Source organism: Nematolebias whitei, chromosome 3 (assembly GCF_014905685.2).
Source record: "Nematolebias whitei isolate Nwh7 chromosome 3, NemWhi1, whole genome shotgun sequence".
Taxonomy (NCBI): Eukaryota; Metazoa; Chordata; class Actinopteri; order Cyprinodontiformes; family Rivulidae; genus Nematolebias; species Nematolebias whitei.
Window position 1 is genome coordinate 5989216 of NC_056500.1, and position 19539 is coordinate 6008754.

The following is a 19539-nucleotide window of genomic DNA, read 5'->3' on the forward strand; positions in this document are numbered from 1 at the left end:
TCCATCCATCCATCCATCCATCCATCCATCCATCCATCCATCCATCATCTTCCGCTTGTTCCGAAGTTGGGTCTCGGGGGCAGCAACTTGAGCAGGGAGGCTCAGGCATCTCTTTCTACAGCCACCTCTTCTAGATCTTCTGAGAGGACCCCAAGGCGTTCCCAGAACAACCGAGAGACTTACGCCCTATTCGCACAGGATTAGTTTTACCGAAGGTCCACATGTAACAAATAAATTACTCCCCAACATCTGCTTTATATGTGGCGCATTGGCACGGGATAACTAAAGCCTGAGATTTAGCTGACATTTACGGACATCTTCCGGATATGATGTTAACGCGCTGCGTTATCACGACCGGGCCGGTCCATAATAATGTGCTTAATGTGCGGGTCGGGCCGGTTTCAGGCTTTGATGTGGTTTTACGAATCGGCACAAAAAAAACTAAAGAATGCACAATATAAAATTGTGTTAATCTTCTTGTTGAGGAGGAGGCAGGTCCGACCGGCCGGTTTGAGAGGTAAAAAAAAAAAGTCACGTTAAGCTCAGATGGACAACTGTCACCGGCTGCGCACCTCCACTGATCCGCCGGTTGAAATGGACTTGCGACCTGTCCAGGGTGTCCCCTGCCTCTCGCACAGTGATGGCTGGACATGGGCACCAGCGACCCCTACTACCCGAAAAGGAAGAAGTGGATAAATATAATGGATGGATGGGTCAGCTCATCATGCATGCGTCTCCGCACCTGCTGTCATCTGCGGTGAAGGAAGTAGCATATAAAAAAAAAAAAAAAAGCGAGCAGCGCGTTCATTAAAAATAGCCTTGTTCTATATTTTTCCAAATGAGTTTTGCTTAAACAAAACCAAAAAACGCCTAATTACGTATTGGATTCCGCCCATTTCTGTCCAAATCACAGAGATGCTTATTCACATTAGATTAGTATTATCACAGGACGTCGGAGTTCAGCAAATTATAGTAGGTAATTTGCGGGGGAATTTTTACTTTACAAATCACTGACATGGCCGATTCGCATGGGATTAACAACACAGACAATCTCCATAATTACTACAAATAGCATGTGGTCCCTAGGAAACACTAATCCCATGCGAATAGGGCTGTAGTCTCTCTAGCATGTCCTGGGTCTTCCCCGGGGTCTCCTCTCAGTCGGACATGCTTAAAGCACCTCCCTAGGGAGGCGTCCAGGGAGCATCCTTACCAGATGCCCGAACCACCTGAACTGGCTCCTCTCGATGTGAAGGAGCGGTTCTACTCCGAGTCCCTCCCCGATAACTGAACTGAACTTATATAGAACAAAAGCACTTTACACGGCACATTATACGCCCGTTGACAAACAATTACATAGCAGTTCAGCAAGATATAGCAACAGCCAGACAAGCAAAGACCTTATTTAACATTTGACTTTGGTAAAAACTGTAAAATACATCAAAATGCCAGTTTGGTCGTGTTAATTCCAACGTTCTGTGATCTGTTTGATTGGTGTATTTGCTGTGCACTAAGTGACAGAGCACCAAACATAACTGGATTTTTTTTGTGTTTTGGCAAAATCCCATTGACTTCCATTTTATTTTGTCTCCCACATTCGTCTTTTGCTGAATTTAGTTAATGCACTGCTACAAAATAATCAAGGCACGTGATTTTGGATCAAGTTTCATGTTTGCATGTGATTTAATTGTTTCATAAAAAAAAAAAAAGATGTGACCAGAAACAGGACAGTGTTTTGAACAGAACAGGGTGAGTGAAGATATTTAGTGTGTTCCCACTGCATGGCTAACAGGTGAAGGTCAGGTTAGACACAAAAACAGGCCTGTACAACTAATGTGCTGCTCCTGAACTGTATTTTTTCTCTTTCTCACAACAAATTAAGAGTTACAGTTCCACTCCAGAGTGCTAAATGCCACAGAAGCTATGAGGTGACAAAATATAACGGTGATGGATAACAAGCCTGATCAGCTGAGTCTTTAGAGCTTGCAATTAAAAAAAAAAAAAAGTCAAAGCACATGTTTGCAGAATAAAACACGTCCACACACAGATGCAGTGGTATAAGTGGTGCTCTGCTTCAGTTTTATTGGAGAAGAACTTTATAATGTCTCATTTATGAGTCACAGGAGGAGGTGGGCCAAGAGAAGAAGGAAATAGTTTTTTCTGGTGAGACTGCAAATGATCAGGACCAGTTCATGCTGTTTTTCCCAGTGCTTAGACAGAGCCCAGTGCTGTTAAAATGAAGCTAACTCCGAGGCGTCAGATGTGAGAGTGGAAGGGAAATATTTTGTGAATGTCACATTAACTATTAAGCTCATACAGCTGGGTTTGGAAGACGAGTTACAAAGAAGCAAAACGATTTAAGAACGGTACAGTGGAATGTGGTGCGTGAAGAGCAGGTCCGGTTCAAAAAGTTTACACCGAGCCTGAACAAAAACTAATTGTGATTAATTTCTTCAGAGTGAAGAACAGAAGCGTGCTCAGAGCATAAAGGCAATAAATTGCAGTGTCCGTTTATTCGTTATTATAATAACTTTGGTGTCAAACTCCTAATTCTGAGGAACATCGTCTTTTTGTTTGTTTGGTTTCTTAAAAACAGGAACCACCAAGGCATCATGTGTGATACCGTCTGAAGTAACATTTACGTGTAAAATTGTGTGTTTGTCGAAGCTAGAAGTGTTTGTGTGTGCATACTTTAAGTTGCATATCAGACAATCTGGGTGTTTCTAACATTCACATAAACATCAGATCGACTAATTGGCTGAGTGAGAATTTCTCCCCGGACGGGTTTGAAGCGAGAAGGAAGGGGCCGAGCTGAGCTTTTAAAAATGGATTGATCAGACACAGCGAGGGCGGCAGCTTCTAAAGAGGATGACAGCAATTACCACAGCAGAACCCCAGAGACGTTACAACCAAGACAGACATGATGAAAAAAAAAAAAACACCAACCATACCGTTCAGTTTCTGCCAAAAAAGCTCTCGTTAGTGCAGCTTTAGCTTCAACACCAAAAGAAATCTGAAAGTTTAAAATCCATCTATCCATTAACTTTATCCGCTTCTTCCTTTTTGGGTTGTGGGGGTCACTGGTGCCCACGTCCAGCAGTCACTGTGCAAGAGGCCGGGGACACCCTGGACAGGTCCCATCACAGAGACACATGGAGACAAACGAGACAAACAGCCATTCACTCTCTCACTCACACCTAGAGACAATTTAGAGTCACCAATCAATCTAACATGCGTGTTTTTAGTCTGTGGGAGGAAACTGGAGTAACCGGAGAAAACCCAATGAAAGTTTAATAATAAAAATAACATATGTATGTCATAGAGATGTCTTAAATTTATTCATGTTTTAAAAAAAATGTAACTAAGTTTACTCAGTGCTTTTCAAATGAACATCCATCCATCCATCCATCCATTTTCTTTACCCGCTTATTCCATTTTGGGTCACGGGGGTCGCTGGTGCCCATGTCCAGCAATCACTGTGCGAGGGGCGGGGTACACCCTGGACGGGTCGCAAGTCCATCACAGGGCCACATAGAAACAAACGAGACAAACAACCATTCACTCGCTCACTCACACCTAGGGACAATTTAGAGTTACCAATCAGCCTAACATGCATGTTTTTGGACTGTGGGAGGAAACCGGAGTACCCGGAGAAAACCCACGCATGCACGGAGAGAACATGCAAACTCCACCCAGAAAGGCCCCTGGACCGGGGTTTGAACCAAGGACCTGCTCGCTGAGAGGCAGCAGCTCTACCAGTTGCGCCACCGTGCTGCTTCAAATGAACATGATAAGTCAAAATACTTTTATTATACTTTTTTTTTTTATAATAACTATAATACTTTTTTTGTTTTTAACTGACTTACTATTAACTCAGAAGCAATGACTGGCGTGTACAAATCATATATTGTCAGGGAATTTTGGTCATTGTTTATGGATGTTTTTAACTACTATGGTTGAGAATGTTAACTGCCCATGAACCATGTGTTTGAATTACCAGAGAGTTCTTTTCTCTCTCAGAGAGATGAATGAGGAGCTGAATGTGCAGCTGGCAGTCCAAGGACACCGAGCTGCCTGTGAGCCGGGAGCTGATAAGATTATAAAAACAAGCCTCGCACAGTGCCCGGGGCAGATTCTCGTGACTGGGCTCTATGAATGTAAAAACTTCTGTACATCTGAAAAATCTAAAAATCTTCTCCTGGCATCGGCTTCTTTGAGTAAGTAAGATGAACAGAGGACATTTTGGTCTAACATATATAACTTAAAATTTACTGTATATGGCTGCTTCTGGTGTAGGCTATTAACTGATCTATGCTTTACATTTCCACTCAGGCAATATACATATCTGCTCTAGTAAAACAGCTAATAAAATAACTAACAAAACAACATACTGATGTGAAATAACTTTATCTAACAGCTGAAAACCTGGACCCTTGTCTGTGATCACTGATGCCACAGCTGATCCGTACTAACTATTATCTATGTGACAGATTATCTCCTTTAATGTGACTATCATCTTAAATTCAGATTTAGCTCTTACAAGCTTTTTGCAACATAATACTACAGATTGGGGAAGTTTTGTAGTTTTATAGAAAGTATTTAGCACACTAGACATCCATCCTTCCATCCATCCATCAATTATCGTTACCCGCTTCTTCCTTTCTGGGTTGTGGGGGTCACTGGTGCCCATGTCCAGCAGTCACTGTGCAAGAGGCGGGGGACACCCTGGACAGGCCTCCAGTCCATCACAGGGACACAAAGTCAAATGAGACAAACAACCAGTCACTCTCTCACTCACACCTAGGGACAATTTAGAGTTACCAATCAGCCTAACATGTATGTTTTTGGTCTGTGGGAGGAATCCGAAATACCTCGAGAAAACCCACCTATGCACAAAGAGAACATGCAAACACCACCCAGAAAGATCCCAGGCTGGTATTTGAACCGGCAACCTAGAGGCAACAGCTCTGCCAACTGCCCACACCAGACATTACAATGTTAAACCCACCGATGTTTCTGCAGCTTCAGTTTTAATTAGTGAGTTTCCTGCAGCCTCACCGGAACAAGGTTATTTCTAAATGTCTGCACTATAACAGCCTGTCTCCTAATGTCTGTTTGCTTCAGGTGTGTGTGTGTGTGTGTGTGTGTGTGTGTGTGTGTGTGTGTGTGTGTACACTGTCCTGAGATCGAGACGGTCTGACGGTTTTGCCTGGAGCCCCCTTGCAGGTAAAATGTAAAATACAAACACTAAAAATAAACCAACTGGTATTGAAAAAAAGACCCAATCTTCTGGTTTTAAAGAAACATAAAATATCTATAAAATAAGCATCAGATACTAATATTTTGGTTCTGCACTCTGCAGGTGTGAGACCTGTGAACAGTAGTTTTTAAGTGTCAGCTCCTGTCTTGTGTTTCGGTTCGCAGTTTGGCTCCTGTAATCTGGGACTGTCTGCCTTTAAAGGTGCACCTGCAAGCTTTAATCCAGAGGTCTGTAGATCCCAACTATCAGATTTGTTTCATGACTTTAACGTCTTTACTGTTTCGGTCCAACACAAGATTAATTTCCAGAGTTTCAGTGCAGACTTCTTAAGTGAACCTCGAGGAAGACATATTCCTTTCACTTTGCTTTTAAAGTAAACTGGACATTGACCAAACGGATCATTACCAGAACAGTTTTTCATGATGCCATCACTGTCATTGCAGTCTTTCTGTTTCTACAAAGGATTTCCTCTTTAGTCACTGTGAAGGTCACCCTGCTCCACTTGACTAACATGTATGTACAGATCTGATTCTTTACTCTTATCCCTTAAACCAGATGAGAAATCCCTAAAAGACTCTAGGAAATTTTAAGATTGGAGAACCCCTATGGAACAAATTCAATGGGTTATAGTTAGTTAAAATCAGGGCATACTTACACGGTAAAAAAGGGGGAAGATGAAGGTTTTACAGTGTTTCTTCTCAAAATCTGCAATTTAATTTAGTTTCAATAACAAAAACTGACAGTTTATTTTTAAAACATCATTTTATCTATCCAAGTAGCTGTTGAATTGTTAACAATTGTTTAATTAGTTCAACCTTTATTTATACAGGTTCTCACCGAGTCACGAGGACTCATTTACAAAAGAGACCTGTTCTAAACGTACACACAACAATAAACAGTCATAAAAAGCATATAAAATGAAAAGTAAATAAAAGTAGTATATAAAACCAAATAAAAAACAAGCTACATATTATGAAACAGGGTAAAATACTAAAATCAAGAACATGTCTGCATTGATTTTTGAAATGAACTTAAAAACATGTAGTTTCAGTAAAAGTTGGGATAAACAGTCGGTACGCTGATGTCCCTCGTCGCTGATGAATTTCTATAGTGTGTATGTAGTTTTTGACATGAGTGTTTTTCTGATCTGGAATTGAACTCAATGTTTTTTGTTGCAAGACATTCAAGTGGGAGGGCTGCATGGTGTCATAGTTGGTAGAGCTGCTGCCTCCCAGTGAGAAGATCGCAGTTTGAATCCTGGCCGGGGACCTTTCTGGGTGGAGTTTGCATGTTCTCTCTGTTCTCATAATTAAATAAATAAAATAAAATCAAAAATGTGCCACCATTATGTAGTTTTCTTTCATTAAGCCTTCACCGTTTTGCCAGTCTAAAGAACTACGTTACCCAGAAGCAGTCAGTTCACTTCCCAGAAGTCAACACTGCTTCCAACCGCTGCTTGCTCCAAATGGAGGAAATGTTTTGCAACCAAAGTCAGAAGTAACAATAAGAAGCTCACAGAACTGGCAGGAGGAAAATATCAAGTAGTTATGAAGCTGAACTCATCCTTCAAGTTGTATCTTCACTGCTGAGTTTATGGGCCGCAGTTGATCTGGACTCAGTGAGACCCGGATCCTGGGAGCTGCAGGGAACAGACAGCTGTAGGCTTCAGCCTGGTTCTGCTCGCGCTGTGCTGGTCTGGACCAGGCCAGAAGTGGTGGACTCAATCCTGGGCAGCCTTGCTCCTGGAGCAGCAGCATGTGCACATCAAGCTGGATGGAGCTTCAGTCACGCTGTACTGGGACTTTTTTCATCTATCGGGTCGGACCGGAGCTGAGCCACTCCTATTCTGCAGAGCCTGGTAAATAAAATTTTGTAGCTACAGATGCTTATATGTAGCTTGTTGTTAAAATTAGTAGGTTAAGAGTTTAGAGGATGGATTTGTGGGCCTCAATGGTGCAGGGTAGTCTGTAGAAATGAACCGAGTCGGAATAAAACAGAGTGGGACCGGAACCAGAGCTTCTGTTCTGCAGAGCTTGTAAGCAAAATCTGGTAACATATGTTGTTTAAATGACGTGGATTTGATGATTTAAAACATTGCAAGAGTGTGGGAAGGGTTTCTAAAGCCTTAATATAAAGTTTACTGCACTTGAACTTGAACATGAACTTAAACTACTCGTTTATGCCTACTTTGAGGTTTTTCATTATCGCGGGGCTTCAGGGTATGGATCCCCTGCGAAAAACGTTGGCTACGTACTGTAACCCCAGATTCCATGAGTATAGGCTCAGTGCGATGCTTTGCATGACGGGATAAACCCACTAGCGACAGCCTTAAAGGGCGAAGCCTATACGAAATAGAATGAGGGACTACTGTATTTCCAATTCCTCCTCATTGCTCTGCAACGGGGGACAAAAAGGTGAACAGATGCATCCAGAAATGAGTGAGATTAAAACTTAAATCTCACCACTCACGCTAACAACATGAAAATGAGGGTTTTTGAATGAAGAACAGGTTTGTCTTCTCATTCAGCTGAATTTCCAAAAACACTGAAAAAAGAATCAAAATCTTTTAGAAAGTGAGTTTTCGTATGAGGATGTTTTGTGTGTGGAACGCACAAAATCAAGATTTATCGTTAGAGAAACGTAACTAAAGGGTTCTTTGGTGCGTTTCAATATGAATGTGACTCAATGCGATCAAGAGCACGTGAACCCACCCCCCACCAGCACTGTTTTTGCAGACGAGTTGAAGGACAGCTTCAGTGGCAGTCAGCCAGCAGCTCCGGCCCGAAAGCAGCTGAAGATGAAAAGAAATGCACAAAAGAAATATGCAAAGCACTCAGCAAATCCTCCCAAATGATTCAGCCACACAGCGTCCAGCCGCTGAGCGTCTGGGGGGAAAAAATCCTAACGGGAGGATTTCAAACAGTCCACGGTCTTTGATGTGCATTTTCCTGGCCAATTTAGACAATTCGAACATAAATATTTATCACATTAGCTCATGAAACAAGTCATTTCAAATTTAATAGGAAAGGGTTACATTTGCAGAATGTATTCTCACATGGGAGCTTCCCCGAATCAAGGGAGGTCTTCAGCTTTACAACTGAATGATACGAATGTTAAATCTTTTCTCTGTTTTCTTTTAAACTAATCTGTTGTAGATAATTGGACTACATGAGGTCAGCTGTTTTTAATTTAGGTTCTGATACACAACGCTCAGGCTAAAAGAAGCTGCACGGTTTGCATAATAATTTCTCTTCCAACCTGAAACAGCTGAAAGAACCCAAGGACAAAGATACAGACATGTCTCTGCCATTTGGTTAACTTTGTAAAGCAAATGTGCATTAATGTAAGAACTCAGCTGATCGTTAGCATGATTTTATCAGTGAAGGACACTGGAGAACCTGCGTATGAGCCGAGAATGTCACAGGATTAACTGGTACTCTTATCTGTTCTGACTCAGGGGTTTGAGTCACCGTTATTTGACAAGGCCTCTTCTACAGAAACGACTCACAGCTCTGATGACGGTGGTGGTTACAAAGAACTCCATTAGAACTGAAATCTGTCCAATAGCTCAAGGAGGTTTGTAACTATGAGCTCAGACAAACACGGTTACCAAACTTTTTACTCATTGTCTGAGAATTCCTATTTATTTTGCGCAAATGCACAAAATTCAAGTTAGTCACAAAAAATACCCACATTAAAGGCATTAACGCTGTTAAATTGTTAAACATGCATGCTTTAGAAACAGCTTGCATATAAAATTGTGGTTTAGTCAATAGTATCAACTCTACAGCTCTAACTTTATATATTATAAACGGTATCGTATTATATTGTAAAGTCCATTACGAGCAACAATCATACGGTAAATCGCAATTTTATCAAATAAGTCAATAAATGTTTTAAAAAATCTAAATAAGTGATCAAATATGTTTAATGGTAAAATTTTAATTTCATTGTCCTCAACCTGTTCTGTTCTACCGTTACAGACAAAATCTTTTCATACACAGTAGTCCCTCGCTACGTCACGGTTCGTTTATCGCGGACTCGCTCCATCGCTGTTTTTCAAAATAAGATTGGACATGATGCCCAATTGGCTGATTCATGGATGTGCCCCACGATCGGCATGGAATTTTTTATTTTAAATAAATTATTTTAAATTATTTAGCACCTGCTGCACCTTTGTGCAGCCCACACTGCAGGATAAACTTCCTGCTGCAGCTGATCAGCTGATCTCCATGCAAAGAGGAGAAGTGGGCGTGGCCAAGAGCGACTGCAGGTGGCAAAGAGCAGACGATGCAGGGAGCTGAAATCATGACGTTCTGTGTTCTTTTAGAGTTTAGAAACCTTGTTTAGAATATTTCAAGAGTGTGGGAAGAGTTTAAAACGTGTATATATATATATATATATATATATATATATATATATACATAAATAAATTAAAATAAACTACTACTTACTACTTGTACAACTATTTCAACTTTGCAGGTTTTTCACTTATTGTGGGGCATCAGAGTACGGATCCCCTGTGATAAACGAGGGACTACTGTACTTTATTTACAATGATTTCCTTTTCATGTGTTGAAGCAGCCAGGGAGTAACAAAAAACACAAATAAATAAAATAAAAAACTTTATCCCAGTGTTGTATGTTGTATTTTAAAGGGAGGATTGGGGGTTTGAACCTCGAGCAAAGTGCCAAACACATTTTACCATTTTATGTACAGCACTTTGGATGACAGCAGATGTTTTTTAAATGTGCTTAATAATTAAACTTGATTTGGATGTAGGGCGGTACGGTGGTGCAGTTGGTAGAGCTGCCGCCTCTCAGTGAGATGGACCATGGATCAAATCTTGGTCAGGGGGGCCATTCTGGGTGGAGTTGCAGGTTCTCTCCGTGCATGCGTGGGTTTTCTCTGGGTACTCCGTTTTCCTCCCACAGACCAAAAACATGCATGTTAGGCTGATGGTAATTCTAAATTGTCCCTAGGTGTGAGAGAGAAAGAGTGAATGGTTGTTTGTCTCTATGTGTCCTTGTGATGGACTGGAGACCTGTCCAGGGTGTCCCCTGCCTCTTGCACATTGACTGCTGGACATGAGCACCAGTGACCCCTGTGACCATAAAAGGAAGAAGCAGGTAACGATAATGGATGGATGGATGGATGGATGGATGAATAGGTGGAAAGCAGGGAAACAATATTATGACTAATACATATTTTGTCTTGTGACCATAATGTTGTCAGTAACCTTCTGAACTACATCAGAGAGTTTCATCATTCATTTACTGGTAGTAAAGTCCAGATAATGTTTTTGTTTTCATAAAACTTAACCTCTAAAATTAAAACTATTTCTCCAACAATCGATTCACCCGTTCATCATGATTTAGCTGTTTAAAAGCTTGAACAAGAGGCAAAGTGTGAATCTTGACAATTTTATTAAGATCCAAGATCAGCTCGAGCTTAATGTGTGTTAAAAATGTACCGTTTAAAATTAAAACTTGTGGAAAATTCAGAAGCTGAAGCAGCTGCTGTGACAATTACTCTGTAACGGAGCTGAACAGAGAAGATGAGATGTCATCAGAATCTGTCAGTGTCAGTTCAGCAGATGGCAGCGACTGATGGATGAGGCGTACCGATCTTACTCTGCTTCCCTCGCCCTGTCCCAACGCTGCCTCCTCCTCTCCCCAGAAAGGAAACTTTGTGACTGTAATATTAAAAACTTCCAAGACTGAGATGTGCTGGACGAGCTAGGGCACCTCCAACCAAACAGAATCTCTCAGAGTTCCAACACTCAGAGATGCTTAGACGAACGGCCAGCGGAAATCCATCTTCCTGACAGAATCATTTCTAAAAATCCCAAACTCCCAATGGGGCTCCTGGATGTGCCTCAGAACTGCACAGACTGGGAGGGTAAGGCTCAAAGTGTGTGTAAAAAAAAAAAAAAAGAGGAAAACAGAATAATTTAGTAAGCACGATATTATCGGCATGTATCGGTATCGGCCAATATTAGCGATAAAGTTAAATATCGGGACATTCCATCAAAAATAACACACCAATATAAAAGGCTTCTGTTGTAAGTTAATTTTTAATTCAAGAAACTGTCAAGTATAATGCACTACTGCTTATGCACTTTTCACTTGTCGCTTGTGAACAGGTCGAGTTTATATTTGTGAAGATTTACAAATTTGCACTGTTCCGAGTGTTGTCATTGTGTTGGAGAGAGTAAATGTCATGAATAAATTTGGCATTAAACATAATCCAAGTTGAAGTGTTACATCAATTTTTGGCATCTACATTTGGTAGCGGGCCAAATTGACAAAGACCATGCAGAATAATGTATTTTAATTCCACAGCACAAAAAGCTATGCAGCCTCTGTAAGTAGGTTTAGGAAAAAAAAAATATCAGTATTGGTTATCGGCCAAATAAGTTTTAACATATTGGCATATCGGATATTGGCCAAAAATCCAATATTGTGCATCCCTAGTAAGGAATATGCAGTGTGACTCGACCAAACTTTAACTTTGTTTTTGATGCTTTACAGTCGGCCTCTCAGTATCATATCTGCAAAGAGTTTGAATTCTGAAAGCATCAAATTGTGCAGCAAGTTGAAATAAAACTGATCCAAACCCCGGCTATAACCCATGTGAGGTGGAACGAATCACCGGCATGTCCCCATTAATAAAAAAAATAATATAATCACACATTCAAGGTGCGATGCTATTCTTTCCAACAAATGCACATTTTCGTTTTTTTTTGCAGTTTTATGAGAAGCAGCAAACTTCTGAATCAAAACTTTGGAAGTCCTTCAGCAACCCTGAAGAACCATTAATCAATATCTCTTTTCAAACATTCAAACAAGGTTTGCCTTCTTGAGAAAAAAAAAAAAAAGATAATGAATTTAGAAAATGATACCAGTAAAAACCAATGGCATTTGAAAAGCTCAAGGATCAGTTTGCTTTGATCAAAACTAATTCCTTAATTTTTTTACTTCCTCGTGTATGTTTATTTCTAAGGTCCGAATGTGAGCTATTGATCTCGGAACAGAAATGTGTGTTTTATGCTGTGAGAACAGCTGCTCTGTTGTTCAGCCTTTCTGAACATAAATAATTCCCACAAAGACGTCTAAAGCTTAACAAAAAATCTCAAAGAAAAAAATACAGACTTTACAAAAAAGTACACATTTGCTGAACCAACCAGTCAGAAGAGAATCCATTCTTACCAAACCTAAGATTTGGGCTTCCCGGTACTTCACATCTTTGAATAAAGTACAACTTTAACATTTCATATATACTAATACCACATATGTACAAAGCTAAAAAAAATAAGAATAAAATGTTTGTCCCAACTCTTTCATTTTCATTCCACCACATGTACCACATGTGGTGCATATGACAAATAAAGAAACTTTGACTTATGCTTATATTACTACCTGTGAAATACTTATTCAAACTAATTAATCCTACTTGCACTGTTATATTCTACCATGTTGTTGTTTACTATTTGGCTTTTGGACTTTGTAAATATTATATTTATTTTTCACTTTTGGGTATATTATTTGCACCCTTATTGCATGCTTTAGCATTTCTTGTTTTTTTGTTTGCTTATAGCGAGTCAAATCGGTTCTTCTCATCCTGAATATTTCATTTGCACTGTTGACCTCGTGTTAACCTGCATATGACAAATAAATAACATAATATAATATCAATCAGCTGTAGATGCAAACACAATAAAAAAGTTCCAAAGAAATTCATTAAAATGAGTCCAGTAGCTCATGAGATATTTTGCATGGATAAGATATCTGTGCTTGTCTGTGCATAGTTGTCTACAATAGATAAAAAGCATTCAGTATGTGCTGTGAGTGACTCTCAGCTACTACCATACCAACATTTTGCTATATTTGCTTATTTATGGTGGTTGTTTTGAACCAGCAGTGTACGATAATATCTACCCTAATAAAGTTTTTGGTCTCCTCAAAAATTCCCAGAAATGGGCAGCAACTCCAAACAGCAACGATCCACACCCAAAGCGAACTCCTTCCACATCCTCCGAGGTGAAAGCCTGGGTCCGGTTCTTTGATCCAAACCATTTGCAGTAAATTATGCTCATCAGAACAAGCTTCGGCTATGATCCTGTCTGTTGAGAGTCTTAAAATAAACAGCACTCCGATATGATCCCAGGGTAACAATCAAAAGAAAAGTGCTGCTGCTGTTGGCAGCACAGTCTGCTTCGCTGGAGGGAAAACTGCACTCAAGTCTTTGGTTCAAATAACCGGAAAACACGGTAACCGGAGCCAAAATCTGATAAATAAATGAACAGCAGAGGTGTGAACAGAATTCTTTGGTGTCATAAAAGGACATTTTTGATGCTATCAGGAAAAATAAATAACACTTAAAGATTTTTTTTTTTCATTGCTTCAACTTCTTGTGTGCAATGTTGAAAAAAAAAACATTATTACGGCCAAAACGTGGGCGATAATGTTTTTATCCATTTATGTGTATAAGTCAATTTACAGACCTTGAATCTGGTTTGGTAGTAGCTGAGCATGATCACCAACACATATTCTGAGCTCAAAGGGGCTTTTGTTATTTTTTATTTAGAGACAACTGTGCTTGTCTGTTAGCAAAATATCTCATGAACCACTGGACAGATTTTTTTTATGAATTTGGAGTCAACTTGATTTAAGATGACTGCCATAGCCAATTGACGATAGAAAACATAAATGGTATAACTCAGTTACTGTAGTTTCCAGACTATTGTGTGCATCCGAATATAAGGCGCGCCCACTAAGTTAAATAAAAACAAAAAAAACATACATATATATAGGCTGCATGTCTCTAAGCAGAGGGTGTACATTTTGTAACATTAAATATTTACACGGTAATGTTTTTTAAAATTTTAAGTCAATACACATCAGTAAAATCCACACATATGTATAGTTTTTTTTTTTTTTTTCTGAACAGTCCATGTAACACGGCTGGTTAATTAAAAAATAAATAAATAAATACAGTACCAGGAAACGCCTAGCGTACATGTAGCAGCTCTCTGTCCTTCTTCGACAGCCAGATCGATCACCTTTAACTTGAAAGTTGCATCATGTGCATTTCTTCATGTGCAACAATTTTCAATTAGGTCATCTGGACAGTTTCTTTTTTTGTGCTGAAATGTTTTACCTGCCATCCAGAAGGCTTCATCAGTCAAGGAAACGCACAACACAAAACTGATTCTTCCCCCAAACAGCTTACTCCAAAGTGGAACAAACCATTTATGTTGGTGCTAAGATGGTCTCTTTGGCATGCCCCTTTGTCCGGTGCCGGCCTTCCCCCTCATCGACAGTCATGTCAAACGGGTTCAAAACCAACAAAGTCCATGCTCAATAAGCCAGTTACACAAGCCAACAATTTTCAGTCTGAAGGAGCCTTCTGGACGGAAGGTGAAACGTTTCAACACAAAAAAATAAACTGTCCAGATAATCTGACTGAAAATTGTTGGATTGTATACCTGGATTATTGAGCATGGACTTTGTTGATTTCTTCATGTGTTTTCCATGATGAAGGTGTGCGCATGAAGTGCAAAATAACTGATCTGAAGAATTTAGTGTGAGTGTGTTTGATTTATGGTAAATTGAAGTTTTATTGATCCACTGTGACCTATTTGATAATTTCATTGGTCTGATTTTTAATTTTTTTAACCTTTATTTATACAGGTAGTCTCATTCAATCACAAGGATCCACCCCCCCGACCCCCACCCCTCCAAGAGATACATATATTGGGCAGCTATGTGAGCGCCTGGGTGTGAGGAAGCAAAATGTTTTGGCAGCATGACGCTTGTTAGGCCATACAAAAAAAAAAAAAAAAAAAAAAAAAAAATCCATAAATTAGCTGCAGCATTGTATAAGTCGCAGGGTTCAAAGCCTGTGACAAAAGTAGCGGCGTATAGTCTGGAAATTACGGTGGCCTACAGATATTCTGCTAAAGCTTAGTGTTGAAGTAGCAGAACGTAATTCTCAACACACAAACAAATATTTGGATTATTTTAACATCTTACCTCCACATCAATCTGGTTTCAGGAAACACAGCATGACTGCTTTGCTGAAGTTTTTAATGATGTAGTTGAAGAACTGGATGCTGAGGACTATTGTCCTGCACTTTACTTAGACCCGTCTAAATCTTTTGACACTGTGGACCATGACATCTTGTGTCATTCAACATAATGGTAGTTCTTCCAGTTATCTGTTAACAATGGTGTACCACAAGGTTCTGTCTTAGGAACCACCCTCTTCACAATCTACATATGTAGGTCAGCTCATTCCTGATGTATTCTTACATTTCTATGCCGATTATACAGTTGTTTATTGTCGAGCTAGAACAGTTGCTAAGGTTTTCCAGCTTTTACAGTCTGCTTTCGACATCATCCAGTAAGATTTGTTCCATCTCAGACTTGTGCTAAATGCTGATAAAACCAAAGGGATGTTTACAAACAGGAAGTCGGAATCAGCAGTCCATTCTTCTATTTTATCTTCAAATGGTGTCCCTTTTGAGTTTGTCGATGCTTATAAATATTTGGGTATTTTGGTCGATTCGCATCTCTTTCTCAAGCCTCATGTCGTAAACTTGGTAAAGTAAAACTGGGTTTATTTTTCAGAATTAGATCCTGTCTAACTCTGAACGCTAGGAAACACCTTGTAACTGCTACATTCCTCCCCTCCATCGACTACGGTGACATCATTTACATGAATGCTCCTGCCAGCACCTTTCAGATGTTGGATGCTCTCTATTATGGTGCACAAAGATTCATAACTGGCTGTAACTACAATACCCATCACTGCAACCTGTATTCACTGGTTAACTGGTCATCATTAACGTCACGCAGACTCTGTCACTGGTACATTTTCATCTTTAAATCACTTCTTGGTCTGATGCCTTCATACATCTCCTCCTACATGTGCATGAGTGCAGGAACAGCGTGCGCTCTCAGGACATTATTACCTGCAGTGTTCTAATCATTGCATAAGGTATAAAAGTCAGCGTTAACTATTGGAATGAGCAACAGTCTGTGAGAAAAATATCGCATGAACCACTGGACTGATTTTAATTAAACTTTATTTCAGTTTACAACTGACACAAAAAAAAGCTATAACTTAAGTGTTACAGATATTTACCGGTACCCAACCTTTGATGTGGTTTTAGGTGAGAGTGATTCATGACACATACTCTGAGCGTGACAGTGTGAGAAATATTTTCAAGGACTGACCAAAACAGCTACAGCCCTGTCATCTTTAGATCAGAGATGATTTTAGTTTTTGAAACTTTGGCATGAAAGGATATGCGTGTCTTTATGGATGCTAAATTATTAATTTAATATGAAAATCTGCTAAACTGCCTTGGCCAAAACTAAGAACTAAACGCAGCTCAGCGTAATGATCAGCCACCTCCCTCTTCTAGAGATAAGGATAACTTTGTTCTTTTCCAGAGTCATTAAAATTATCATCAAATAACTCATTTTTTAATGTTAGATTAGGTTCAATAAAGATTTTATGAGTAACTACAGAATATTTACTTATATACAGATAAAATGTTTAAGGGAAAAACTTCAATAAGATGGTAATTAGATTTTTTTTTAAACTTGGAATTTAAAGATAAGATAAAAAAACAAACCGTTAAGCAACAAAATAACAATAGAATTAGGCATGTAGGTCATCTTACCTGTAGATGGGGTCTTGCATCACCATCATCTTACTTTCATCCCATGTCCACTCTTTCTTCTGTTAAACAGAAGAAAAAAATAAGACCGATAGAAACATTTTGTAAGAACACACACCCAAAACAAAACTTTAATTACACAAAGCCTGTAATGTGAATTATAATTTTTTCCCGTCTTTTATTTATCCGTTTGGTTAAATTCATCTTTCAGTTTAAGGTCACAATCAAAATGTCAAGCCACGGGCATGCAGGCATTATTCCTATTGATTTGTGTCTTCACAGCCCCCCTTTGTTGACTCAGTTCATTCAGTCGCTCTCATCTCCAGTCCATCAATGCCTCCAACGTCTTCAGGGATGGAAATAGATCGCCGACTGTAACGTCTGACATTTCTAACTTCAAGGACATTAAAAACCGTGAACCCTCCATCAAAAAAAATGTTGTTTATTCCAGTAAACCAATTTTTTTTTTTTTTTTTTATTAAACCTTCGCTAATATTTTTATTTACTAAATACAGAAGTTATTATACTTCAGCCATACCTTGGAAATTAAGAGCTTTCACCACAGCAAACTATTCAAACTGAAGTCATGAAAGTTTAATTAATTTATGTTTAATTGGGTCAAAACTTTAATTTACCGTTTAATGTTGCAATTTATAAACACTAAGAGTGAATTATATTTTAAACCACTTAAATCATTGGCAGGCCACGGAAGGCACCCCCCCCCCCCTTTTTTTTTTTTTTACAAGTGTCTCAGTTTATAATTACTATTATTCTATTAAAAACAACAAAAAAATAGGTTCAAATGAGTTTATCTGAATTTTTAGATTGTGCTCCAGTAGATTAACTCTTAATTGTGGGGAAAGCTGTGATGACAGTTAAAATCAGATCCATGAAATAATGTGCACAACCAAGAATATGGTTTTGAAAGTAGTGCACATGAAAATACACCACTATTTATTTTTTTTTTTATTAAAACAGCCTCACAGTCACTTAATGGAAAACTGTTCTGATTGTTTTTTTTAAATATATATTTAGGTGTTTTTATTGTTTTACTGTTTTTTGTTTGTTTTTAATTTTGTACAGAACTTTGGACGGCTGCTTGTTGTATTTTAAGTGCTTTAAAAATAATTTGTTATGGTAAAACACACAGTAATTCATAAGTATGCAAAAAGGAAAGTTTTCCCATTTTCTCTCACATTTTTTACAATTTTGAGTCGACAACTAGCCTCCAACAGTTGATCAGCTAAAAAATGGATTTAAATATAAAAACCAAATAGATACGTAACAAATCAAAAATCGGTCACTTACTTTTTTCTTTTTCCTCAAGGTAACCTTGACGCCATCAACAGATACCACGATGTGGACTTTCTTCTTCTTGATGTTTTTAACCTTGAATTCATACTGAAATAATAATAAAAAAAAATGTTATTCCACGTGAATTAGAATAGGTTGAACCTAAAAATACACAGAAGTCAAAATGTAAAATAAAATGTAAAAACAATTAATTGCATTAGCGATAATATCGCGATATGATAAAATTAGATTTTCTAATCGTGAAGGCTGCGATTTGACTGGTCACGTGATCTGGTTACGTGACTTGCGAGTGAGCGGAGCGGAGCGGAGCAGGGAGTGGGAGAAGTGTGTTTTAACCAGTTGCACGATGGCGTCAGGCTCGACAGAAGCTGACACATCTGAAAGTTTGGTACCAAAGACGGGCAGCACGTCCGTTGTTTGGAATTATTTTGGCTATAAAAAAAGAAGACGCTGCACAGTGACATGCATTGTGCAGAACCTGCCTCGCTGCTGTTGCTACCTCTCGAGGTAACACCGCAACTCTTCATCAACACTTAAACAACACCACAAAGCCATTTATGATAGTTGCATGGATAGAACGCCAACGAGCAGCGCTTCAACTTCAAGTAAGCAAAGTAGCAGCCGACAGGGATCACTGACCGAACTGTTCCAAGGTATTACTCCATATATAATTCAAAACAGCACGTGGAAATAACTCGAGCAATAACGGAGTTCATAGCGAAAGACTTGATGCCCATTAATATAGTGACAAAGCCTGGGTTTACAGCTTTGGTAAGCGCAATGGATAAGCGGTACAGAACGCCCACATGCACACATTTTAGCCGAGTTGCTATCCTGGAGCTATAGAAAAAATGCAGAAACGAAGTTGCAACGGAGCTGAAAACAGTGGAGTTTTTTTGCAACTGAAACAGATTTATTGCTTGTGTTCATTGAACAATACCATACCATACCATACCAATTTATTTATATAGCACTTAAAACAGCAACAAGGCCAACCAAAGTGCTGTACAAAAGAACACAAACATGCACAGCGGACAGGAAAACATAAAATAGAAATACAGATACAAATAAAAAACAGGTCTCTCTTGAAAATGAGTTCTCGTGGCTCAATGAGACTAACCTGGATAAATAAAGGCTAAATGAAAAATGAAAAAAAATAGCAGCAGAAGCTAACTAAAATGGCCAACAGAGTAGAGAACAGACCGGACCAAAACAAATCACACCATGTTAAAGGCAAGCGAATAGAAGTGGGTCTTCAAGCGAGACTTAAAGA

At 39.1% G+C, this 19539-nt stretch overlaps 1 protein-coding gene across 1 annotated transcript in view; it reads right to left on the bottom strand.

The window, feature by feature from the left end:
• nos1apa (nitric oxide synthase 1 (neuronal) adaptor protein a) overlaps positions 1-19539 on the bottom strand; it is a 207209-nt gene that overhangs the window by 103321 nt on the left and 84349 nt on the right. Inside the window, exons 3-4 of the mRNA XM_037697917.1 lie at positions 18261-18353; positions 16956-17014 (exon numbers count right to left, since the gene is read on the bottom strand). Coding sequence (XP_037553845.1) covers positions 16956-17014; positions 18261-18353 — 152 coding nt within the window. The remainder of the gene's footprint in view (positions 1-16955; positions 17015-18260; positions 18354-19539) is intronic.